This window comes from Lytechinus pictus, chromosome 2 (assembly GCF_037042905.1).
Source record: "Lytechinus pictus isolate F3 Inbred chromosome 2, Lp3.0, whole genome shotgun sequence".
Taxonomy (NCBI): Eukaryota; Metazoa; Echinodermata; class Echinoidea; order Temnopleuroida; family Toxopneustidae; genus Lytechinus; species Lytechinus pictus.
This window is the reverse complement of record NC_087246.1, coordinates 17,338,014-17,365,911: the sequence shown is the minus strand read 5'-3', so window position 1 is coordinate 17,365,911 and position 27,898 is coordinate 17,338,014. Positions and strand designations below refer to the sequence as shown.

General features: G+C 34.5%; 1 protein-coding gene across 1 annotated transcript in view; it reads left to right on the top strand.

Annotated features, from left to right (window-relative positions):
• Positions 1–4,952: 4,952 nt before the first annotated feature.
• Positions 4,953–27,898, top strand: part of LOC129284055 (protein HIRA-like) — a 40,327-nt gene continuing 17,381 nt past the window's right edge. The window contains exons 1-16 of the mRNA XM_064111485.1: positions 4,953–5,173; positions 13,916–13,978; positions 15,206–15,316; positions 15,723–15,813; positions 16,560–16,645; positions 18,088–18,183; positions 19,215–19,297; positions 21,108–21,185; positions 21,568–21,735; positions 22,103–22,153; positions 22,633–22,689; positions 23,732–23,802; positions 25,039–25,144; positions 25,775–25,984; positions 26,514–26,602; positions 27,328–27,505. Of these exons, the coding sequence (XP_063967555.1) occupies positions 5,137–5,173; positions 13,916–13,978; positions 15,206–15,316; positions 15,723–15,813; positions 16,560–16,645; positions 18,088–18,183; positions 19,215–19,297; positions 21,108–21,185; positions 21,568–21,735; positions 22,103–22,153; positions 22,633–22,689; positions 23,732–23,802; positions 25,039–25,144; positions 25,775–25,984; positions 26,514–26,602; positions 27,328–27,505 (1,575 nt within the window). The 5' untranslated portion in view covers positions 4,953–5,136. The remainder of the gene's footprint in view (positions 5,174–13,915; positions 13,979–15,205; positions 15,317–15,722; positions 15,814–16,559; positions 16,646–18,087; positions 18,184–19,214; positions 19,298–21,107; positions 21,186–21,567; positions 21,736–22,102; positions 22,154–22,632; positions 22,690–23,731; positions 23,803–25,038; positions 25,145–25,774; positions 25,985–26,513; positions 26,603–27,327; positions 27,506–27,898) is intronic.

The following is a 27,898-nucleotide window of genomic DNA, read 5'->3' as shown; positions in this document are numbered from 1 at the left end:
GTTGCGTGGGGTAATGCAGCGAATTATCAAATTAATAGACTTTTTATTTTACAAAAAAGAGTGATTCGTATTATTAGTCATGCAGAATTCAGGGCACATACAAATATTCTGTTTTTGAGAAATAAAGTCTTGAAGATTAAAGATTTATATTCTTTTCAACTCGGACAGTTAATGTTCAAGTTTATCAATAAACAATTACCGTTACCTTTTAATAATATGTTTATAAAAAATGATACAATTCATAAACACTTCACTCGCCAGGCGAGTTCCTTTCATTTACCTCTGAATAGAACATCGTTTGCACAGAAGACATTTGTTTTTACTGGTCCAAAATTATGGAATTCTTTTTCAAAGGATATTATACAATGTAATTCAATACACAATTTCAAAGGAAAACTTAAAAAATATCTTCTGAATTCATATTAGATTATCGTTTTTTCCCAAAGTAATGTAATTCAGAACTTAATATGTAAATGTGTTTATTAATTTCTCTTTGTATATATGTTTAATCGTTTTATGATCTCTGTATACAGTGTATACTGAATCATTTATTTTTATTATTATTTAATTTTATTTTTATTTTTTTTATTCATTATATATATATATATTGTTTATTTCTTTATTTTATCTTATTTTTAATTCATAAAATTTACTTATAAAAGGGGGCCTTCACCCTACAAGCTCTGCTTTTTAGTTGGTCTCCTTCCCTTTCGATTTCATGGTATTATTGTATTATAAAAAAATGATTTAAATGTTATATTTTGTAAATATGTATATTGAACTATCATTGTAAATGTAAAAAGATTGAAAGAGAAAATAAATGAATTGAATTGAATTGAAAAATTGAATCATGTGAGATTGTTCGCACCATTGAGAACCTGCTCTTATCCTACATGCCTAGCTAGTAACCACACAAGCAGGAGGCCAGTTCGTTTGCAATGTATTGGGTTACGTTAGCAAGAAAATCACAGAAGAACTTGCAAAAGTTTATCGATTTTATTGTTGTCGCTGCTTCGTCATCTGTTGATTATTTGATGAAAATTTGTCACTTTTAAATGTATTTAACTATATTATTTTGTTCTATAGTGTTAGGGGATTAATAGTAGTTAAGCAGACAATAGACAACGTCACACGATCATCGGCACCGGCGGGAACATTTGCACCCATCACCAATGCAGCACAATACAGTACCGGTCCACACACTACACACGCAATCACAGTCACAAGAACAAGACTCCATACCAAAACCCCCAGTCGTAGCAGACGTACTGAGAGCCGTGCTTGATCAAGATTACAGGATAAAAGTCCTGCACACCCCAACAACGATCATGTACTCCCGTCATGCCCCTGGAAGTTGATTGCTCCACAGATCTAGAGGATGGTGAATTGAGCTACCAGCAAAAGAATGTCCAATCTGCAAATTTTGCATCCCTAGACTTAATCGTCAACCATCAACCATCAACCTCTGGAGCAAGCTACCACCAACAGACCGTCCAATCTACGAATTTGGCTTCCCAAGACTTAACCGTCAACCATCAACCATCAACCTCTGGGACAAGCAACCAGCAACAGAATGTCCCATCTTCCCTAACTGACTTAACACCGTCAACCTCTGGAACAAGAGAGACTTCAATTCCACCTATTCTTCCAAGAAAAATTACCAAGCCTACTGGACCTGGATCTACTCTGCAACCAACAAACCCCTCAAGGAATACAGAAACCAGACCATCTGCCAAGAGAAGCTTGCACTATCTAGAACAGCTGGAACCAAACACAAAGAAAAAAAGTCTCAGTCCAGCACAAGAAGTAATGATTGAATTGGCAAGAGAAGAGCATGCATGGCTCAAACGTGAGCATGAATTAAGAGTTGAAATCCTTCAGCTAGAAATACGAACTGCACAATACAAGGAAGAGGAAGCTCGTAGATCACTTAACAAGGTCAATGCTAATTTGAATTCAGATCCTTAAACTATCTATTTCATATATTACAAATTAATAATAATTTGGAATAATATAAATATGTGTATTTAACTATGCATGCCATAACATTCTTAGCTTATCTACTTGTCTACTACTACTACTGTTCATTGAATCTTTGTAAAAAAAATCCTTTGATTGAAGTTAACTAGAGTATAATTATTTTTTTCCTTCTCATCTACAATGAATAAAGTAGAGGAAGTGTCCGATTCCAGAGAGCCTCTGGTCTCTTCTCATGATACACTATTGCAATGCAACCATGACATGATAGTTGTTCATATTCTTGGGGTCTTATCTACTTTTTGCAATTTCAATAGAGTAAATTGTATGAGCAGCATTTCTCTATATTTATCAATTGACAAATGTTTGTGTATTGAATTTGTATATACGGCATTGGAAGAATGAAATATAATATATTCTATACAACAATAAAATACATAGTTTACTCATTGCAATTTGAACTCTATAGAGTTTATCATATGCGTAGGAATAATCTATATTTCTCAAATGATGGTTGTGTATTGAATTTGTATATAGCACATTGAGGGAATGGAATATGGTATACACTTTTTTGTTCACATGGTTATTCTTTGCAATTTGAACACAAAAGTATGAGCAGAAATAATATATATTTATTGAATGATAAATATTTGTATTGAATTTGTATATACCGCATTGGAAGAATGAAATATAATATATTCTATACAAAATGAAATACATAGTTACTCATTGCAAATTGAACTCTACAGTTTATCATATGAGAAGGAATAATCTGTATTTCTCAATGATAATTGTTTATATATTGATAAAAATATATTTGTTTCTTTTACTAAGGTACATAGATAAGCGTAGTGAGCTTATTTAATTTTTATCAAGGCAGAGACAGGGTAAGAATATTTTGTATGATTTGGTAATGATGTATTTGGTAATGATGTATATATTGATGTATATATTTGTGTTATATTTATGTTCATGAACAAATAAGAAAAGAAAAAGATCACAAAAAAAGATCACAGAGAAAGAAAAGAAAAAGATCACAAGAGAAAATAAAAAGATTACAGAAGTCAGAAGAAGAAAAGAAAAAGAAAAAAAAATCACAGACGAAAACAGAATCAAGGAGAAAAGAAACAGAAAACGAAACAAGAACAGAAAGAGAAAAAGAGATCAAAGAATAAGAAAAAAAAGAAAGGAAAGAAAAAGATATGATCAAGAAAAAAAGAGGAAAAACAAATGAATTACATTGATGAATATTTTATGTTTAGGGTTATCTTATGTTAGGTTGAGTTATACCTTATGTTAAGTTATGTCAAGTTGTATAAGAAATAGGCCCCCAATCATGCCAATTTTTTTTAGGGTGGGGGGAAGTATACTGTTAGGGGATTAATAGTAGTTAAGCAGACAAAAGACAACGTCACACGATCATCGGCAGCGGCGGGAACATTTGCACCCATCACCAATGCAGCACAATACAGTACCGGTCCACACACGCAATCACAGTCACAAGAACAAGAATCCATACCAAAACCCCCAGTCGTAGCAGACGTACTGAGAGCCGTGCTTGATCAAGATTACACGATAAAGGTAGGATTTCCTCCCGGTGTGAAGTGTGTGTAAGTTATAATGAGTGTATACTATGGAGTATGGTTATTTATGTTATCGGCCCCCCGCATTAGTTCAATATTCTGAAATACAGGACAAATAGGCGTCCCGGGAAGGGTTTGTCGGGACGCCGGGACATAGGAGCAAAATACGGGACGATCCCGGGAAATACCACTCCTAGTACCAATGAGGTCCAAACATTAACATGTATGGACCTCATAGGCGACAATGCGTTAAAAACAGGTTAGAACTTCTAAACGTACTGTTTCCTGCACCCAAGTATGATATTACTCCCAAAATATGAGTTTTGTCCTCGTTTGTTTATCATTTATTAAAAGATTGCCCATTAAATATATTCCTATTCCTAATTTGAATTTAATAAAATAAAGGGAAACTTACATTTGAGTCATTTTTAGATCTTTTTTTGGCAGTCAGTCCGGTCACCGTCGAGTGCGATCAAAGCGGTATGAAGCTGATTTTCAGATCACGTGATACGTGTGGTCATCACCTGATCAATCGACTATCCTTTTTTAAAGACCGCAACAATTATAAATTTTATTATAAAATATATATAGAATGAATAATTGCATGATATTATATATATTTCTACAATTAAAAATATTTTGTGATATGAATTTAATATTTGACGTAAAAATCGCTATTTAACAAAATATTTATTAAAAATAAAAAATCAAACAAAATAAAAACGCCTTGGACACAGTGCAAAAAACCTAACAATTTGGCCGCGTTCTTAACAACTATCGTAAGGGGCGCTCTATTTATAAATAAAGTTGCATATGTAGTTGTCTACCGCGACAGGAACAGCCGCAGAATTGAAGCCAGAAGCGTGGGAAATTGCCAGAAAATTCAAGAAAAGAACCGGTGAGTACCGATTTAACAGTACTAATTTATTAAGTAACATTTATTGAATCATTACAAGATTTATTTTTTAGTAAAACAAAGCTTAGTTCTAAGCTAGGGCGGCCCAAATGCGCGTGAGTGGAGTCCCAGTTTATTTGCACGGGTAAGTATTGGGGTGTCGCCTAGAGTGGGAAATACGGGACGTCTGGTCACCCTGATTTTATAAATGAATATAAGGACCATGTCCATGAATTGAAGACACCAAGTTGCATAAGCGGGACTGAAGTGAAGTCTGAATTTGATGTTCCATTCCAACCCGCGGTAATTTTCTATCACAGAATTAAAATACAAATCCACGCTTCAAATATTTACCAAATAATCAACTGTTTTTTATCTCAGGATTTAGATAGTCTATAGGTCTACATACCTTGACTTTGATGCTGCGAATTTCCTGCCATTTTTTAACATTCGTTGTCGGAGCTCGACAAAGTCAAAGAAGGAAGTTTTTTTAATAGGCCCCCAACGTTAACGTATGGTACAGTCCAGCCAAATTCGCACACACTTTGACTGAGTTTGACAGCTCGTCTGAGATTGAGAAGAAAGAACGCTGAAAATAATGTTTGAATTGAGATGAAAATTCGCAGAACTCAAGGAGATTGTAGTGTTAAAGTTATTGGATAAAGTAACTCACCAGAAGAGATGAAATTGCTGAAACCTCCTTGGGTCAACCACGATGGTAAGCATGATAACTCAACAACTTGACATGAAAATTTCACAGCAGTCCCACTCGGTCATTTTATTGTCATCTTTTGTTTTTCTCCCTCTATAATAAGGTTAGCTCCAATCTTAGTTAGCTCTCTCTTTCTCTCGAAATGTTCTAAGTAGACTTCATTCCCCCCTTCTGCAGTAGCCATTAGGTTAATAGTTTCATATTTACCTCCGCTTAAATTTGAAAACAAGTATGATGGGGTGTTTGTGGCAGTTATCCTTGTTGTTTTTATATCTTCGTAGCGACTATTTTATTTTTAAATTTAAATTCATTGATATTGATATTTTAAGTTAAGATGAAGTGATATCAAGTAGACCTATGTTATTCTATTATAATTGACCTTAAACCTTTTTGTTCATACTCACTCTTTTATCCGCTTCTGTTTTATGTAAGCACCCACTGGATAGGGTCAAATGGTCTTCATTGACTACAGTAATTCAGTTAACTTTATTTGACCCTGGCAGTCCAGTGGGTGCTCAATCTATACTCTGTTATGTTTATTATGTATTGTACTTCACTGTACCAATTTCTATACTTTTCACTGCCGAAATAAATAATAATAATAATAATAAAAATAATTTGCGCACATTTTAAAAATTATGAAAAAGTTTGATTTTCAATCAAAATTTTCTCACATTAACAGTTCACACAAAATTAATAAAAATCATAAATACCAAATGGAAGGCAAGATCCCAAAGTCAAATTAGCTTGACGGAATTATAAAGTAGGCCAAGGGTTTCGCTAGTAATAGTATTGCGATCTCAAAATTCCATGACGATCGACTAGTGCGCGTGGCTGAAAAAGTGTGAACTTTAGTTAGACTTAATTTGCACATGATCGTTTTGCAAAGCTTTCGAAAATTAATCAAGCAGACAAAGGTAATAATTGTATCAGATGGAGGTTAAAATGCCATAAATTTGGTTGGTATTACATTTTACTAGACAGCTGGCAGCCGTCTGTTTCGAGGAGTTTTTTAACATTTTTTTATTTTTTAAATTTCTCCTCATACACAGACGGCTCACTATCGTGCAGCCACCATTAGGGGACTTACAATGCAAAATCCCCCCGTCGGGGCTCTTCAATTTTTGTCTTTAATGAATCAAACTTTAGAAAATTAACGCGACCGAAATGCAAATTAATATTCCCTCTTGGCATTAATTGCCAAAAAACAGAGAAAATCAAGTTAAAAGGAACAAAAACAGTGACTTACCTCGGCTGTCGCGCAACTTCACTGCCCTGTTTTATCCGAACTTAATACACATAAACATATGGCCATTGAGTCCCCTGTACAGATCGCGCTAGAACTTCGGTCTCTGTATTTGGTGAGTGAAGCCAACGGAGTTCAGCTGAACAACCAACATAACAGAGACCGAAGCTTTTGGTCTAACATTTTACTTACTTCTTTGGATACCTCTGCTTGCAAACTGGCGATTTCTTCAGTAGAGGCGCACGGCCAATATGGGAGACGCTCTCCAATAGGGGAGACAATCTCCCATATTGGAGACTTGCTTTGCAAAAGAACAAAAGAAACAACACCAACAAAAGTGTAATTTTTTCCACCCAAAACTTTGTCTCACTGAGGTCAGAAGCCCATTTGTTTTGTGTGTGGATGACAACAAAAATCCTTATCAAAACAAAAGTAGACGGTGAATTTTTAAAGTAGACGGTGAAAAGGGGTAATTTTTCATGAGGAATCTGCTTATCACATTTTTATTTGCCGCCAAGGTTTGCAGCAAATGTAAACAAAGGAAATTGGTCTCCCAAACTGGAGACTCTCTGAAATTGGATACCCAAATTCTTTACAAAAGTCTCTGATATTGGAGATAATCTCTCTCATGGGAGACAGTCTCCCATATTGGCCGTGCGCCTCTACTGTTCTTGAAGCTTGTCGAGAAGTTCAGATTTTCTCGGAGTGGACGCAAAAGGTAACAAACAATATCGCGATATGCGTGCTGTAGTCTTGGCAAAAAACAAATCAAACACTATGGCGACGTAAACACAGCAAGTTTTCCCCGTCTTCATAATATTTTTCTCGTTTTTTTAAGGAATTCTTGTTTAAAAATGAAATCAGTATAGTAGAAATGTCGGAAATGAGGTTGTATCCCATTTACATGATTTAGGGCTAGATGTTTTAGAAGGAAAGTAGAAATCTCGAGGGCGAGAGTTTAAGGTTTTTTCGCGGTACACGCACATGAATTAGGCGCAATCCCTGGCTCTGTGGAGAGCAAGCATACGTAATTAAATGATTTTACTCTTTAGGAGCCTCCTTGATACTCTAAGCCCCCAAATAATTGATTGTTGAGAAAATAACTTATATCAGCTGCGCAAATGCCGATTTAAATTATTATTATCCAAAGACATTATAACGACAGATTGGTAGACTTCAGCAATAGGTAAAAATTGGTATTCGAGATGATGAATCTTTTCAGAGAAAATATATCTTTGAGAACAGCCACATGTATTTTTAGCACAGAAGCGCACAAGCATAAGCATTGGGGGCGCGAGGAAATTACGCCTCATATCAACGATGCGCTCAATTATTTTTTCAGAAGAGACACTTCTATTGGTTGACCTAAGCATATAAGAAGTTTTTTGATTGGTTGATGATGAAATATTGGGCATGTCAGAGATAAATTAGGGGACATCTTTACAGAGATAAGACAATTTTTAGAATACTGATTTAAGACAATTTGAGCGAGCTGTTATCTTTCTGAGTCACAAGAAAAGTTACAAAAATATTTAAGACAATTTTCAGAATACCACCACTGGTCTCTAGCACCAATAGTTGTGCAACATACATTCGGTTTTCCAAAATCACTCATGCATGACCATCCAGGCGCCATTTTGTAAATTTCAAGTCTTTTTGCATACCATTCCTAATCCCATCAGGGCGCGTTCCCGGGGCAAGTGAAAATGATGTGCAGGCAAGCATTTCTCAAAGTCAATTGCCCGATCGGGCAAGTGGTTGTTTTGGAAATAAAATAATAAAATATCAGTAGACCATCTAAATTCAATATCTTTTGGATAATCACAACTATCTCTCATATTATGTCAAACCAGTAAAAAAAACAGTGGAAACTGATGTAAAATCAGCGCCAATTACCAATAATTTATCACCAGGTACCTCTTTCGAAAAACCGTGCCATCGCATCTTACGTTCTATGTGTGCAATGACTGCGCATGCGCTACTATCTTGCGCAATTTGCCGATGCAAGCCCCCCCCCCCAAAAAAAAAACACCAAAAGTGGCTAAAATTGCAAATTTTGCAAAAATCCATGAAATGGCCATCTATTTTCCATATTACCTTGAAATTGTTTTGATTTAGTTGGAAACTACCGAAAAAAATGAAGATTATTCAGCTCTTTCTTGACTCTCTTTCTTGACTCTTATTTATGATGATGTTACACTCGGTAAATGTTTTTTGTCTCACCTGCATAGCAGAGTGAGACTATAGGCGCCGCTTTTCCGACGGCGACGGCGGCGGCGGCGGCGACGGCGGCGACGGCGGCGACGGCGGCGTCAACACCAAATCTTAACCTGAGGTTAAGTTTTTGAAATGACAGCATAACTTAGAAAGTATATGGACCTAGTTCATGAAACTTTGCCATAAGGTTAATCAAGTATTACTGAACATCCTGCCTGAGTTTCATGTCACATGACCAAGGTCAAAGGTCATTTAGGGTCAATGAACTTAGACCATGTTGGGGGAATCAACATCAAAATCTTAACCTAAGGTTAAGTTTTTGAAATGTCATCATAACTTAGAAAATATATGGACCTAGTTCATGAAACTTATACATAAGGTTAATCAAGTATCACTGAACATCCTGCATGAGTTTCACATCACATGACCAAGGTCAAAGGTCATTTAGGGTCAATGAACTTTGGCCGAATTGGGGGTATCTGTTGAATTACCATCATAACTTTGAAAGTTTATGGATCTGATTCATGAAACTTGGACATAATAGTAATCAAGTATTACTGAACATCCTGTGCAAGTTTCAGGTCACATGATCAAGGTCAAAGGTCATTTAGGGTCAATGAACTTTGGCCAAATTGGGGTATTTGTTGAATTACAGCCATAAATTTGAAAGTGTGTTGGTCTAGTTCATAAAACTTGGACATAATAGTAATCAAGTATCACTGAACATCCTGTGCGAGTTTCAGGTCACATGATCAAGGTCAAAGGTCATGTAAGGTCAAAGAACTTTGGCCACGTTGGGGGTATTTGTTGAATTGCCATCATATCTCTATAAGTGTATTGGTCTAGTTCATAAAACATGGAAATAAGAGTAACCAAGTATCACTGAACATCTTGTGCGAGTTATAGTAGTTTTCAAAATCAGCACTGCTGCTATATTGAATCGCGTGATGCAGGTGAGATGGCCAGAGGCATTCCACTTGTTATTATTGTGGTCCCACATGTAGACATTCATGGTGTTGACCAAGTGTTAAACGATCAAAACGATCAACAATCGTTTTCTGTTAATGTTGCATGAAAAAAAAACATGAAAGTCTACAATTAAAAAAATATTGACCGAGTGTAACATCATAAAATGATGAAGAAAAGACAAGAGAGAGGTGAATATTCTTAATTTTCTTGATAGTTTCCAACTAATTGAAAAAAATTTCAAGGAAATATGGAAAATAAATGACCATTTCATGGATTTAAAGATGCAAAATGTGAAATTTTAGCCACTCCACTTTTTTTTTTGATGATTTTTTTTTTAGCATCATAAAATGATCTTTTTCGGAGTCAATAAAGAGCTAAATATTTTTCACTGGCTTTCTTTATAGTTTCCAACTAAATCAAAACAATTCTAAGGAAATATGGCAAACAGATAACCATTTGATGGATTTAAATATGCAAAATATGAAATTTTTGCAACTTTTGGTTCAGGTTTTTTTTTAAACCTTAAACGCCCATTTATAAATAGCGAAAAGTTTTTTCAAAATAAACGTAATGACTCAGGCCTACGTTGCTGAGTAAACTTTTACAATTCTCAATTGTTGTTATTTTGTATGACCTTTAAAAATAATAGTAGTGCCGTCATGATAAAATTATAAAACAAATTGGGCAAGCAGTTTTTTCTATCAGGCAAGCAAATAATTGACAAAAAATTTTTTTGTAGAGGCCTGCTCATCATATCTCCCTTATCCTGCATGCTACAGACTTCTAACAAATTGCTGTAGATTGTTTAAGAGTTGCTCTTTCATATAAAAAATATGACTCGCCCAAGTACCTGTGAGCCGGGGGCAATTTTTTTTTTAATTGCCCCCGGCTCACGGGCTTTTTACAGGAACTGGGGGCAATTTTCTGGAACCAGGGGCAATTTAAAAAAAATATACATAACGGTTAACCACACCGCAAATTTGTTTATAGTAAGCGCAGCTCCTGTAATTTTTTTATAAGTACATGAATAGCATGCTAAGTATTAGGCTTATTCAAACATTTAAGAAATCAGATTTAAATGTTTAAGTGTGTTTTGACACCCTCACTCCACATCCCCTTTACAACCGCACACACATGGGCTTATTTATTTTTCATCTTTAATGAACCACGATCAATGAACCCCCCCCAAAAAAAAAAAAAAAAAAATTTTTAAGGTTTTTTTCATGGTTAGAATCACGGGTGTGGGTGTTTGTGTGTGATTGTGACTGTGAGGTGCACTTGGATTGCATATAAATTATGTTAAAGAAATGAAATCAATATCTAACTCAGTCTATTCAAATTCCAGCACATAGCCACAGGCTATTTACATGTATTGTAGGTTCATGTACCTTAAGTTTTTCACAAGTTATTTGAAAACGCAGATCTCCACAGAAAATGCCAATCATTTTGGGAGAGTTTAAATTCGGTGAAAATGTATTCATTAATAACTTAAATATTCATCACAATGAAAAAATCATAAAGTTTTTTGACAGTTTTCAAAAAAATTTTTTTTTTAGATGGAGCCTTGTTTGATGATTTATTGTCTGATATTTACCCCTCTCCAAGAAAGAAATTAAAAAGCTACAATTCACAACTATAAGCTAAGTGATTTTGGATTATTAAAGGGATGGTCCGGGCTGAAAGTATTTATAGCTTAATAAATTGAGTAGAATTCACCAAGCAAAATGCTGAAAATTTCATCGAAATCGGATAACAAATAACAAAGTTATTGAATTTTAAAGTTTAACAATATTTTGTGAAAACAGTCGTCATGAATATTCAGTAGGTGGACTGATGATGTCACATCTCCACTTGTTCTTTTGTATTTTATTATATGAAATTAGGTTTATTCAAATTTTTTCCTCCAAGAACTAGAAAAATTGGATTGACAACTGATTTAGTGCATTAGATATTTATTGCTGCAACTTATTTCATTATAAGGGAGTCATATTATTCACACAAGTATGAAATAATGAAAAAATTATGATTTTATGTAATAACATAAGAAAACGGAAAGTGGAGATGTGACGTCATCAGCCCACCTAATGAATATTCATGACGACTGTTTTCACAAAATATTGCTAAACTTTAAACTTCAATAACTTTATTATTTGTTAGCCGATTTTGATGAAATTTTCGGCATTTTGCTCAGTGAATTCTACTCTATGTATTAAGATAAAAATATTTTCAGCCCGGACCATCCCTTTAAGGCTCCGTTTTGACAAGCAAAGTCGGCGACTGTGAGGATAAAAGACTCGCACATCGTATGTGCTGTGAACAGGGATTTATCTCTTGTGCAATTCGAATTACTATATCGCAGAATTGTGATATCCCAAGTGGAAATGTGTGCATTAGAAATTGCACATGGTGAAGTATGGAAAAACCGCTACCGGAAGCACGCGCGAACATGTATTACAGAAAAAAAAAAAGAAGGGAGTTGCTCACTTTTTATGGTACAGAAAAAAAGACGCACTTGGCAATTTTAAACTGTGTTTATCGTAAATTGAAAGTTACTTGATTTTGGCTTTTCAGATATTTAAATTACATGTATGATATGGCTTCACTGCTCACGGGGGGCGCAATTACCTGGAAAATATTTGCGCTCGGTCGTCAAAATTTTGATGATTTTGGGGCTTTATGGGCGCAATTGATGGCTTTATGAGCGCGAATTTGCGCTCAGCGCCCGCTTATTTCAAGGCTTGGACTCGCCCTACAAAATGCTATCTTCATGCTCTTAATTCACATCCAAAATAATCAGAAAAATAGTAAAATGGCCATAACTTCCTTGTTTTTATTCATTTTGGTCTCATATTTGCAGGGTTTGCTAATGGTATCATCCCTCACAATACAACATTTTTTTATGCATTAGTGACCATTTCCTTTAGAAAAAGTGCCCTCTATTGCAACGTCGGAAAATAGTAAAATGGCCATAACTTCCTTGTTTTCATTCATTTTGGTCTCATATTTTCAGGATTTGCTCATGGTATTGTCCCTCATAATTCACCCCTTTTTTTACGCATCAGTGACCATTAACTTGATAAATTGCGCCCTCTATTGCAAAGTAGGTAAATCATTAAAAGGCCATAACTTCCTTGTTTTCATTCATTTTTGTCTCACATTTTCAGGGTATGCTAATGGTATCATCCCTCACAATTCAATTGTTTTTTTTTACGCATCAGTGACCATTACCTTTAGACATGCTGCCCTCTTTTGCAAAGTCGGAAAATAGTAAAATGGCCATAACTTCCTTGTTTTCATTCATTTTGGTCTCATATTTTCAGGATTTGCTCATGGTATTGTCCCTCATAATTCACCCCTTTTTTAACGCATCGGTGACCATTATCTTTAGAAATAGCGCCCTCTATTGCAAAGTAGGAAAATAGTAAAATTACCAAAACTTCTTTGTTTTCATTCATTTTGGTCTCATATTTTCAGGGTTTGCTTATAGTATCATCCCTCATAATTCACCCCTTTTTTACGCATCAGTGACCATTATCTTGATGAATCGCGCCCTCTAATGCAAAGTGGGAAAATCGTTAAAAGGCCATAACTTCCTTGTTTTCATTCATTTTTGTCTCATATTTTCAGGGTATGCTAGTGGTATCATCCCTCACAATTCAACTGTTTTTTTTACGCATCAGTGACCATTACCTTTAGAAATGCCGCCCTCTATTGCAAAGTCGGAAAATAATAAAAATTGCCATAACTTCCCTGTTTTCATTCATCTTGGTCTCATATTTTCATTGTTTGGTTATGGTATCATCCCCCAAAATTCAACTGTTTCTTTAATACGCATCAGTGACCATTATCTTTAGATATAGCACCCTCAATTGCAAAGTAAAAAATAATGAAATGGCCATAACTTCCTTGTTTTCATTCATTTTGGTCTCATATTTTCAGGGTTTGCTAATAGTATCATACGTCCTAATCCAAATGTTTTACGCATCAGTGACCATTACCTTTAGAAATAGCGCCCTCTATTGCAAAATCAGAAAATAGTAAAATGGCCATAACTTCCTTGTTTTTATCTATTTCAGTCTTATATTTTCAGGGTTTGCTTATAGTATCATCCCACATATTTCAACAGCGTTTTACTCATCAGTGACCATTACTTTAAGAAATAGCGCCCTATAAAATTTTGAAAATGTATATCATCTATAGAGTTTTCTCTCTCTATCTACTTGTGTTTTTTTTGCCCTCTATTGAATCACAGGCGTCAATGCATGCACATTGTTCTGATATGATTGCAGTTCTACTTTTTTTTTTCTTGTTTGCAGGAAAGCCCATCTTTGGGATTGACATTCATCCAGATGGCACCAGATTTGCTACAGGAGGACAAGGTAAGAATATCCATAGAATTAAAACCCTGTCCCGTCATACCATTAAGTTTGTACACAAAGTTAAACAAGACTTGTAGCTGAAATGTATTACACCATGTCTGAACAAGGCTTTAGGCACATTCTGCATAAACCAGGTGGTTTATGTTCAAAGTCAATTTCATGATAATGACAGAATGGAGAAGTCATTGGGTTAAATTATGAATTTCAAAACAACGTTCTTGTGTGACATGCACTTCACTTATTGGAAGGCCACACAATATCAAAGTAGTTTTCTAATGATACTCATCTTCCAAGTTCTCGGTTGAGTAATTCTTGACCTTCGATCGTAAAAACAAACCGTCCATCTCTAAAGATTGTTTCAAACCTTGGTGATAGAGCAGTTGGTTGTTCACATGAACCTACCCAGATCAATTTTTAACCATCAAGAATACCTTAAAAATTGTGTAGTATATTGAAGATAACCAAAAGCACATAACTACTTTTCATTTCAAAACGTGGTAAGCACATTTAATGGCATTGGATTGTGATCCATACATACATGTTTTTTTTTAATGCACATATGCATTTCAGTCGATCCCTCCCCCCACAAGGAGTGTTTATCTGGTTTGTATCTACTTGGTTTACTATCAGATGGTCTAATCTCAGATTGTCAAACACCATGATGATTAAACCTACTTGGTGTACTATCAATCTGGTCTAATTACCATTTGGTCCTACCATCACTCATTCTAATATTCACTTGGTTTAACTGTCAGTTTTCTAATTCCCAGATTGTTTAATTTTCACTTTGTCTACTAATTATTTTGCACTTCATCAACAGTTCATCTAGACTAAGCGATGTTAGACTTAGTGGATATTAGACAAAATGGTAAATTGGCTGAAGAGCAATTATACTAAATTTTAGTTGACAAACTGGTTGTAAACAAACTTGATTAGACCATGGGGGATGAGACCAAATTGAAAGTGAGCATAGTGGGTGTACTTAGCAATTTACTGTTAGATTCAGATTCAGTATGCACATCTGGGCCCCCATTGCATAAAAGTTACTATTATGGTAACTTTGCCATCCAATGGTAACTACAATGGTAACGATGCTCAACAGCCAATCACAACCAAGGATTCCATGAAAGTTACCATTGCATCGCAAACATTTATTCAGCGGGGTCCAGGATGGTTTATTTCCTATGAGCTCAATGATTCAAGATGTTTTTATTTATGTTTTGTTAGGTGATGATTCAGGACGGGTCATTATTTGGAACATGGCTCCTGTCATCCATGAGAAAGACGAGAAAGATGAAAATGTTCCTAAGTTGCTATGTCAGATGGACAACCACCTTGGTAAGAAGAGAGGAATTTAATATTCATATTGATTATCTACCCTTCACCTTGAATGTAATTTGAATTCTTGTGCCAATGCAGAAACATTGCATTGTACATTTTAACATGGTAATGCTTTTATTTGCAAATCTTTTTGTCTTTTTAAAAGTCTGAACACTTGGAAATTGTGCTTAGCATTAAATATGAACAAGGCTTTAGAGCAAGCCTTGGATACTGTAGCCCCCCCCCCCCTCCCTCCCCCAAAAGACACAAATAATGAATAAATTGAAATTATATATCTGAACAATATCAAGCCATTGTATGTACAGTAATACAACCAAATTATACTCTTCAATGGATAAAGTCCTTATAAGTTTCCCAGAAATCCTGTCAAATGTTCTGTTTTCCCTCACTTCCTTCTCTCTAGCATGTGTGAACTGTGTACGTTGGTCAAACAATGGTTATTACCTCGCATCTGGTGGAGATGATCGTCTTCTTATGGTCTGGAAAATGATGGGGTGAGTTGATCATCTCAATGCAATCGCAGTGAAAAATGATTTTGAAATGCTAAGGATTTTAGATTTTTACGGAGCTGGATTCTATTTCATAAGATTTGTTCATTGTGAAACTAGTAAAAATGACAAATTTCATGGTCTTTGATAGGCTTACAGCAACATTGCAATAGGATTTTATAAATGTGTTATCAATGCTATATTAGCTCACATCAATTAGCACAGGCTCCATATGAAGACCAAATCACATTGTAATCAAACATACAAAGGTAGGCATATATGCATAACATCATTAAAAAAAAACATGTAGCTTCTGGTATGCTATTGTATTAAGACAGGTCTATATTTTAAAATAGTTTTAAAAATTGGCCAATTGAAAAAATCACTAATTTCAAAGAAAATTACTAATTTTAGAGGTACTGAATACTAATTTGTGCTTCCACAGATAGGATGCTCTGCCAAAGTGTACCGTTGAAGGGTCTAAGGAAACATTTTGGTTGATGTTATTGTATTTATTCATTAATTTATTTGTATATAAAGATTGACTAGCAGCACAAGCTGAAAAGGTCAATTTACAAAAATGTTTCAATATAGTTAATGCACATTATAATTGCAAATATGTAGAGAATAAATATGGTATATGAAATACAATCATTCAATTGTATTGAGAATGAAAATATTCTTATTGGGTGTAGAAATTATGAAGTTCTAATACTTACCGATTATTTCCACCTTTGCTGATTTGATGACAGGACTGGAACATCATCTGTATTTGGTTCCAGTGTGAGTAATGTTGAGCAATGGAAGTGTTCACATACACTCAGGCACCATACAGGAGGTAAGCTGCTTAGATGATAATGTATAAAATCATGTCACTAAGCTGAGATCAAATTTGAGTATATTGATAAATTATAGGAAATATTATTCACAATTTTTAAAACATATTAAGCAGTAATTTCTGAAGGTTTTGCTCTACACAATTATTTTCTCATGTAAGGCTACTGTACAGAGATCATAAATTCCAGGGGGGGGGGGTACATATCAAATATGTCTTCCCCTGAAAGCCACCTATGGTTGTTGAACATATAAAAATAAAAAAGTTAATACATCTACTAAATTTCTCTTGAAAATGCATATACCATCTATGAAAAATACATTACCAACGAAATTGATAATATATGTATAATTATCATTTATTATTCAAATAATTGATAAGTTTATCTATCAATTTGCATTATCTTATATTCAAACTGTAGATCAAATAATAATATGAGATATATGTATAAATAGGAAAGGGACAAAAAATATGAGAAAGGGGAGAAGCTGCACATTGATTTATGAAGTAATATGTTAGTAACTTTTAGATTGATATTAATTAGCCCTATGATAATTGAATTAGGTGCAAGAAATTGCTTGTTTGCCATAGCAGAAATGTACTAGGGACGATCAGGATATGGCAAACAAAAATAATATGAAAGTCAAAAAGGGGCCTAAGCTTTCGATCCTAGCAGAATCTTCGTCGGAGGCAAAATGACAAACATATAAAGTGGAACAACCATAATCTAGACCACAAACAAGCTACAGCAACACTAGAAACAAGGAGACAAAAGGGGCATTAGTGAGTAGAGAAGACCAATCAGGTTAGTGAAGGGGATGAAAGAAAAGGAGTAGGCAGACACAAAGGGAAGTTAGTGTAAGTAAGGCCAGTAAAAGACCTCAAGCCAAGAGGGATTAAAATAATGAGGCAGGCAACATCAAACAGGATCTGGAACAAAACAGTGATAATGGGATGAAAAACAAGAGAATTAGTGAGAGGTGGGTCAAACAGGTTACAAAGAAAGGCTTAATAAACTGGTGCATAAGAGTGGGGGAAAAAAAAGAAAAAGAATGGGGAACAACTGATAATGTGCAAAAGACATATAAGTATATATGATAAAGCATTAAACAAACTAAGAGAAGAAGGTAAGTGTAAATATGTATCTATAAGTGATATGTATATAAATATATCCAAAAAAGAAATGTATATGAAAAAATAAATAAATACACATATGGTGTAACTGATATTGTAATCCGCTAGGTGTGACGGGAAAAAAACATAAGACAATACTAGTATATGAAAATATATAAAATAATATGAAGCAAAAAGTAAAAGTTGACCGACTCTGACCAACACAGCCAAACAAGACGATTAGAATGTCATACTTTCATTTTATATTGAGTTTTTGTTATTGTAGTGATTTTAAAATGCCTGATTTCACTTCTCCCCATGTCCTTTTTCAGATGTCTTAGACGTTGCTTGGTCTCCCCATGATTTGTGGTTGGCTTCCTGCAGCATTGATAATACTGTTATTATCTGGAATGCAGTCAAGTTCCCAGGTAAGAGTTAACAATTAAAACCCTGATAACGCATCCACATGATGGCAACAATAAATGTCAGAGCATTTTCATTTATTTAATAGGTGGTAAAAGCCTTGTTCAAGGTATATTGGCCAGGAATTCAACCCTAGATTTATCAGTCTAGTTGAGCGGTTGAGGCCATTGTGCCATGGCCTCCAAAAGATAGTGAAATCCATCCTATTATTAAAGCAGTAAATTACGTACAGCTTAATGCACAACTGATGACCCACCATTTGCTGAATGATGTACCCAAAATGTTTTATTTTATCATAATGGGAGTGTTTTCATACAACCCTCATCAATCTTTGAAACTAAATTTTCCATTCAGATGCTTGTTAGACATGTGAATTTCAATTGACAAAGATCATATTTCAACTGTAGCTGATGGAATTCAAAGTGATTGATATTATGATTTAGCACCCAAAAAAGGGTCACCAGTTATACACATGTCATGCTTGAATTCCAAACAGCTTTATTAAACATCACTGTGTTAATGTGTAAGCAGAGTATACCCCTAACGGTAAACCTATCATGAAAATGACACTAAACCCAAGTAGCTGCACCAAGCAATAATTGCATGATATAATCTTTAAAATCAAGGTCAGCTTACACAATCTAAACTTTGTGGACTAAGAACAAGCTAGTACATTGGAGATATTCAAAGCAGATAATAGTCTAAGGATGTCAATTCAAGCCTTGGCATCCAAATAAATGTTGAAGGCAAAGAGAAGAATGAAAAGGGTAATGCTTAAACTTCAAAAATTTGAAAAAAACAAAAGTAAGTGAATACTATATACAGCAACAAAGGGATGAATAGATAAGAGATAGAAGAGAGTGAAAGAGAGATTGGAAGGAATCTGGTCTGGACGATATGAAATAGATTATAAAAAAATTTAAGCATTTTTTTTTTACAAAGAGCATGAAAATGTATCACAAATTGCCTCTACCTGCATATAATTCCTTGATACTGCAGAGTGCAGACTCATTGTATTTTTTATTTCTTTTTCTAGAAATGATCACAGTATTGCAAGGTCATTCTGGTTTGGTGAAGGGCGTTTCTTGGGACCCCATTGGAAAATATGTTGCATCTCAGGTAAGATTGGCCTGGCTACCTCAGAAATACATTTGAATGTTTGTACTAAGATATTCTAGAATAAAGGCTTCCCACAAGCACCCATGTTGGAGGACTAACAATAAAAGCATGTGCATCCAACTGTAATAAAATGATTGTTTTATGGTCTAATATACAATTCTATGTGGCTGAATTCACAAAGGTGGTTGTAAATGGTCTAAAATTCTGATTTATGCATCATTTTATCCTTTAATTAAGCATGTATATTTAGAAAGTGTCTAGTAATGAGTTCAAGCTTTTGCCACAGGGCACTAAATATATGCTTGATATTTGTGTTTGTATTTCACATATTTTAGCCAATTCTGAAAAGCTCATGTTAATGTTCATTATTGAACATAAGCCATACAGTCATTTCATACTTAACTGACCAAGACCTCAATTATCTAAAGCTTGACCTGTCCCACTACTAAATGTTATCTTTGGATTGCAATTCACGCCCCTGCAGAAGAGATGATCCTAATGATTTAATGAACAAGTTCATTAATATGAAAAGTATTCTTATTGACCGAAATCTGCTAGGATCAAGACACCAACATTCCAACAGGGTGAAATTTACAATAAGATTGACAGGTGGCCTGATGTAATTTACAATATTGTTGATTTGGAATGTTGATGTACAGGTGGCATGATGTTGATTACAGGAAAGTTGATTTCAGTAATGTACATCATTCCTTTCCCAGTCAGTCAACCCTTTGAACTGGCTTTTTAAATATAGTTCACTTACCTGAAGGTCAAGGTATATGGATGTACGTCATTTATATGATGGTATTTACATTGCTTTCCTCAGATTTGTAATGGTATATATAAGATGATACTTGTGCTTGGCCACGAGTGTCAATCTAACAGAAATGGTGTTATTAATAAGCAGTGATGGAACTATTGATCCGCACAATTTTTTTTCAGTAAAAAGGAGTACAATTCATTTCTATCATTATTTTTTGCATGGTTAGCCTCCCCACGCACATGCATACACTTTTAATACCATTCCGCAGTCCCTGTTAATAATACTAGAATCCACCATTATTCATTATCAAAATTACTGATATTTAACTACTGAATTACTTGTTGATTCTCAATTAAGATCGACAGCTCTGTCAGTCTTTAAAGGACAAGTCCACCCCAACAAAAAGTTGATTTGAATAAAAAGAGGAAAATCCAACAAACATAACACTGAAAATTTCATCAAAATCGGATGTAAAATAAGAAAGCTATGACATTTTAAAGTTTCGCTTAATTTCACAAAATAGTTATATGCACATCCTGGTCGGTATGCAAATGAGGAGACTGATGACGTCATCCACTCACTATTTCTTTTGTATTTTATTATGTAAAATATGAAATATTCTAATTTTCTCCCCATTGTCAAGTGAAACAACGATAAATTCCTCCCTGAACGTGTAGAATTAGCATTGTTTGATATTATATGGTTCAGTCAAGTTGGTCCTTATTGTCAAATCTGTAAAAAAATGAAATATTGTATAATTCAAACAATAAAAAACAAAAGAAATAGTGAGTGAGGGACATCATCGACTGTCTCATTTGCATTTCACTGAGTTGTGCATATCAATGTTTTGTGAAAAATAAACGAAACTTTAAAATGTCATAACTTTCTTATTTTACATCCGATTTTGATGAAATTTTCAGCGTTATGCTAGTTTGATTTTTCTCTATTTATTCAAATCTACATTTTTCTGGGATGGACTTGACCTTTAAAAAAACCTCAATCAGTATACAAAATAATTGGTTTTGATCTTTGTATCTCATTTAACAGTCTGATGACAAGAGTGTAAGGATTTGGAGAACATCAGACTGGAAGGAAGAAACAGCTGTATTCAAACCATTCAATGAGGTATGTACTTCCCTTACCACTTTTTATTTTATTTTACATTACACTTTGATGAATTTTTGATGTATGATCTTTCTCCTTTTATTCAGATCTACTTATTGTTAAAATTGTCTTGACATTTAAGATGATATACTCTGTAATTTACATATGATTTTAGCCATTAGTGAATAATCCTAAAACACAATGCATATTAAATTAGAATAATGGTACTTCTATGGACACCTTGAATTTGATTGGATGTTATCATGGTAATTACCATCAATTGCAGAGTTACAATTAATTGCAATTTTTTTTGCAATGGATGATAGACGTATTTATGATTCCACTGTGTTAGCTTCTGTTCCATTTCATTCATCATTTCAACTATTTTTATTTCCTTTGCCAGTGTGGTGGTACAACACATGTGCTACGTCTATGTTGGTCACCGGACGGTTTTTATCTTGTATCGGCGCATGCGATGAACAACCGCGGGCCCACTGCTCAGATCATAGAGAGAGAGGGCTGGGAACCTACTATGGACTTTGTAGGCCATCGGAAGGCAGTCACTTGTGTGGTAAGGACTAAGATATATTTCTCTTTCAGGGCCTTGTTTTATAAAGCTTTTATTGGTGCCAATTTTCAAGCTGCTGCTATAAGCTACTGAAAAGGTATCATCTGATTAGCTGAGAGCAAAATTTTCACATATTTCTTGCATGTTTCTGTTTATATAAATAGTTTTGTTAAAGGGGACCCAGGGTAAAGAATTTATATTTGACATATATCAGTTTGATATTTCCAAATTTTGCTTTCTATGCTTGAGATGTATTGTTCTTAATGTGATATGTATTGTTCCTAATATTACATCTGATTTTCATGTGTCTATTAATTGTAGGAAAGTAGAAATTCACTTATTTTTATCATGTTCTGTATATTTTTCTCAGCGATTTCATAACAGTATCTTCACTAAACCATCCAAGAAGAGCACCATAAAGGTAACTATTGTACCCTTTTCATAAAAATCTCTCCCGTCCTCCCCCTCCAAAAGAGCTGTATCCTAGATTTGAAGAGGGCTTGCAAAAAGAGAGATCACAAATACTTCTGTGTTATTAACAATTTCAACATGCTAAACATATATTTTTACCAATGTGTGATATAAGTTTTTAAGATAGATCTCTCTAGACCCAATTTCTGAACAAATGAAAGAATTTTGTACGAATCTTACTATTATGCATTTGTGTGATCTTTGTATAATAATAATTTTATCTTTGTATAATTCTCTTATGAATTTATTGTGTTAAGTTTTCACTGAACACTAACGTCTAGTCGCAAAATATCTGGATGATTATGAACGAGTAGTTTCATGGTTTCTGTAATTGTTCAGTTTGGGAATAATGGAATGGTGAAAAGGTTTGATGGTTTTGAAGAGAAAATATGTGTTTTTTTCTAATTCTTGATTACTATTTTCCTACAGGCTCATAATTACAGTATCTGTGCCATTGGTAGCAGAGATAGAGCTATCTCTATTTGGGTAGGTATATAATGCAAATTTATTCTTTTTTAGGATCAGTTCTGATAGGAGAACTCTTCACGAATTTCTCAAACGTGTAGGGAAGTATTGATGATGCCAAAATTTGAAATCTGATTGTAAATAAGAAAAAAAAAAGAAGATTGTTGTGAACAAGCATCTGAATGCAAAGTTCATAGAATTTTTCAAAATTTGATTTGGGTTGTATAAAATTCACTCTCACCATATTTAAGCAGAACTGTTGAAGTATCTCATGTAATGCAAGAACAGGTCAACAGATGTACATAAAGGCAAGCATAACTTGCAAACAGCTTCAGGAATCATCAGGTTTCTTTACTATATTATTACTGTTTGCATGCAATGTAGTGTATTGTATGTTGTATGCCAGAATTTGAATGAAATCATTTGGAATGTAGCCAAAGTTAATATCACTAAAGGCCACCGCACACCTTACGACTGGTCGGCGACTCGATTTCAGAATAAAATGTAGTAGAATTTGATGCTAATATTGAGACTTGGAATATCTTACTGTGTAATGTTCTAAATCATCGTACGAATACCTATGTTCAAATCTGTGACTATGCTATCATCCTCCTTAGAATAAAAGCGAATTCAATATCTAGTCGCAATGACGTCATAGCAGTCGTACGATTGACTACGATTTGAAACTAATTTGGCCTTTACTCAAAAATAAAAGCTTGTAATCTTTCAAAATGGTTATATTAGTATTCTTTCAATTGATTTCAACCTCAAATAAAATGATATGTCCCATTCACATTTTCAGAAAATAAGCAAAATGCGATTTGTTCCAAAATCGGATCGCGAACAGTCGTAAGGTGTGCGGTGGCCTTAAAACGCAGTCCCCCAGCAGTGAGGAATAATGCCTTTAAATGATGTGCATTGGTTTTGAACCATGACCGCTCTAGCAACATGGTCGTGCTGTAGTACTTTGTCAACTGCAATGTATTGCCAAATCATATCATTAAAAGAAAAAAATGTGTTTCATGTTAATTTAAATTTATGTGTTCTTTTGTTTTCCTTTAAGATGACATCACTAAAGCGCCCTCTTGTGGTCATCCATGATCTCTTCTCTAATTCTGTCATGGATGTGTCATGGTGAGTGTATTTAATGCCATTGTACTAATCTTACTCGTAACATGGCATTGTTAATATCATTAATTGACCTCTTGAAACATGAAGCACATGACTATAAGCCAGTTCACGGTTAGCTCATGATCAACTTTTCTCAAATGACCTTTGTGATTTTTCATTAGGATAAGCACTATCATTTTCAAATGTAGATGTTGCGTAAGCTTTACCGGTATAGTATTCAAATTCTAAGAACAAAAGGCGTTGTATAGACCAGGTGACTAGAATAGTACATCAGGGATAAAGTTTGGAAATCTGTTTTATTGTCTGCCTTTTGACTATTGTTTAGGCTACTGTCAAATACCAGTGATTATGAAGGCTCTATTTATTACTCTTCAGCTTGGATGTGATAAATATTTTGAAAGGAATACATGAATAATCATCAAATCACAAATGCCTATGTCAGTGAATTTGAAAGCCATCTTCATGGTTGTCTCCAATGACCTTTTTCTGCTCGTGCCTAGTTTACAACCGTGAACAGGCTTATTCAAGTATTTATGATATACAAACATGCCAGGCATAATTTCACCAAGCTCAGATGCCTGGTTTGTTAAAATACAATAATGCCATGAAACTTTCTCATACCCAGTATATATGCATATTATTCATTTGAGGTTTGTATGGCAATAGTAATATTAATAATAATAAAATTACATTTCTATAGCGCATAATACACAAAGTTTCTATGCGCTTCACATATACGTGAATTAAATACCTCAACTTATACAATATGGGCATTGAAGAGAATAGATTACAATAGGATTAAATATTCAATAATTATACAGCATGGCATAAAACCATGCAATTTATCTACAAATACAATAACTTAACTCTTGACATATTCCAAATTGTGACTTTTATTATTACAGTGCAAAAAAATAAATAAAAAATAATAATATTGCTAGTCCATCATTCTTTATTGACCTTTTAGTTCTTTGTAAGTTTATGATTCAGCTCATTGTTGTCCTGACATACATTTTAATCATGACATTTGCATGGGACTGAATTTGTTATAACTTTTGGGGCTGAAAAAAAATTGATATGTTGTACCGGAGTAATCTTTCCATTGAAATTATTGCTAACAATATAAATTTATGAAACATCACTCAGTTAAGCTTTTCAATCTATTTTTGTTTTTTGTGAGTGATACCTCTTTTACCGTTGTCTGGTATTTTAATATATCTTTGATATTTTATTCAATAGGAGTCTATCTGGAGGTGATCTCCTTGCCTGTTCATGGGATGGCACTGTATGTTACTGTCAGTTTGATATGGAGGAGATCGGACGTCAGCTCACTTTGGAGGAAAGGGTAAGATACCGCAGCGTAGCTCTGTCCATGGAGTCTTTATTGAAAATGCATCTCTTTAGTAACGTCCTCAGTTTTCTGTGATATGGAAAACATAAAAGTATGACAGGATTCAGGACAATTTCATGGAAAACCCAAAAATATATATTTTGAGAAATGCAGTGAAACAAAACATATCAGTGGAAAATATGCTGATTAAACCTGTTTTGTAGTTTCTAGCATATGTTTTCCTGGCTCTATCTGCATACTTCAGTGTAAGTATGAAATTGAAACATCTAATATTTTCACTCTTCACTATTGCTTTATTGTATGTTTTGTATATTTTGTACATTTCAAGTCATAATTTGATGTTTGAAACACTAAGAACACAAGATTTGCATTTCAGAAAATGGGAAAATATACATTTTCAATGATAATAGAATTTAACAAGACTTCTAAATATGATCAATTTTTCTCAGACTGACATTTTAAAGAAATATCACTTGACAAAGAAGCAGTGTGGTGGAAAGTTCCAACCGGTGCTCACCACCGCAGTGACAACTTTGATACATATAAACTTTGTACAGGTACTACACTTCCAACGGGCAACAAGTTGTAACTAATACCTTCTTTCTCACTCTCTTTATCCTGAAGAATAAGATCCATGAAGGTCTCTATGGAAAGAGGGTGTTGTCCAAGAGTCTTGCATCTAATACCATCATAGAGAACCCTGCCATGCTGCAGCTGTTACAGCAGCAGAAGGAAATGAAAGAAGAACAAGAAGCTGCCAAACAGAAGGTGGTCCATAATACACCCACCAAGAGGAATCTACCAGCTAACAGCGTCATGGAGGGACAACAGTTTGTGAGTAGTGATTCCATTCAATTTGTTCATTTTTTCTCTGGCGTTAAGCATTTTTCTGGGGCACCATGCACACAACACCCTGCACACCTTGAGAGAATATAGATTACCTGCTTTTCTCTAATTTGCCCATTCTCCCGAAGAAGTCAAGAACATACGTGTCAAAATGTCAGTTGTGTTGGTTGTTCTGCTGCTGCCGCCGCCGCTGCTGGTAGTGATAATGATCTTCTTTTTATTACCTGTCATTACAAAGCTGAAGAAAAAAATAATGCCTAAAAGAGAACAAGAAGTTAGAAAGTATAAATATCTTTAAGCATATCTGAGGAACTTGAACTTACCAGAAAAAAGTAGCAACAAGCAGAACCAGTCTTTGTGCGCAGTTATCTAGCTACTCATCCATAATTTACAAACAGCTTTGTGAAACTCATACTGGGAAAACAGCTGTGAAATCTGCATTCAGCAAATCTGATGGATACAAGTTTTGTTAAGTTATTCTTTAATTGGTTTATTATATCTTTTGTATCTCCCACAGGATGTAAAGAGAAGACAAATAGAAACAAGAACAAAGGATGGAAGAAGAAGAATTACTCCCATCTTCATTGCCCCTCAGCAAGGTCCAATGTAAGTTGCATCTTAATTTTACTCTATAGTAATTCCTAGATATAGGGTCACCCATAAGATAATTTTGAAAAACTTGTCTTAAAAATAATTATCATTGTTTGATTTTTCTTTTTCATGAATATCATAGCTTGAAGAGATTGGGCCTGTCCCAAATTGAGTTATGAGTGATTTTATTAATTTGAACTATTTAACAATTTGATAACTGATTTCTTATTTACCATAACTCATAGAGAGCAGGATCATTGACCTTATTAGCTGCTATTGATTTGATTAGTTCTAATTATGAAAAGCCATCAGTTTTATAATTTGTATATGGAGCATTTCACCATCTCTTTGTAAACAACAAGGAGCATACTGATTTGTCAAAATATAATAATAAGGAATTAATATTTATCAAATTTAGAAAAAAGGGACATTATGCATTCTAGATGCTGGTGTTGGTGGCTTGCATCATGGCCCCATAAAACAAACATGTAGAACACTCTTTTTATGATTGGTTGCATTGACCACAATGTGTACTTAATCATGATAATCAAGCATGCAAACAAAAGCTAATCTTTGTGTTATGGAATTCAGATGTCTCACCCTCTTTTTTTCAAAGATCAAATTTCTACCACCTTCCCATTTGTTTCTCATGGGGCTAGTGGCCTGGTGAAGCCCAGTGAGGATGAGATTCTCACTCAAAGATTTAATTGAGAGAGATTGAAATATCTTGTTTTTGACAGGGGTCCGCCTGCTCCGTTTACTACACATTCAAACTCTGCCTTCTCATTGAGTGAGAACAAAGAAGAGTCTAGCACAGCTTTTAAGGAGAACACTGACAAGGCCAAGACCATCAAACAGGAAATCCCAGAGAAAGCCCAGGACCATATAGAAAACACTGGACCAGACAAAGTACAGAAGGTACTTACCACAATGACGACTGAATTCTCTAATTTCTACTAAGATTTTCAGTCAGTCCGTTAGTAACAAAGTTTCAAATCTGATTTTGCTCATATTGCAGCAGTAGCCCTTACCCTTTCCCCTCCACTTTGCACGATTCAGTTCATCCTTCATCTATAACCCAACTACCCTACTTTCTTCCTTCGATGTCGCACCCTCTTTATTTCAAAGATCAATTTTCTACCACCTTCCCATTTGTTTCTCATGGGGCAATGAGTGAGAACAAAGAAGAGTCTAGCACAGCCTTCAAGGAGAATACTGACAAGGCCAAGACCTTCAATTTTAGGGCTGACATGCACTTCTATAATGTTATGTAATTTGCAATTTTGGTTTGATAACTTGCGTGAGACTTTA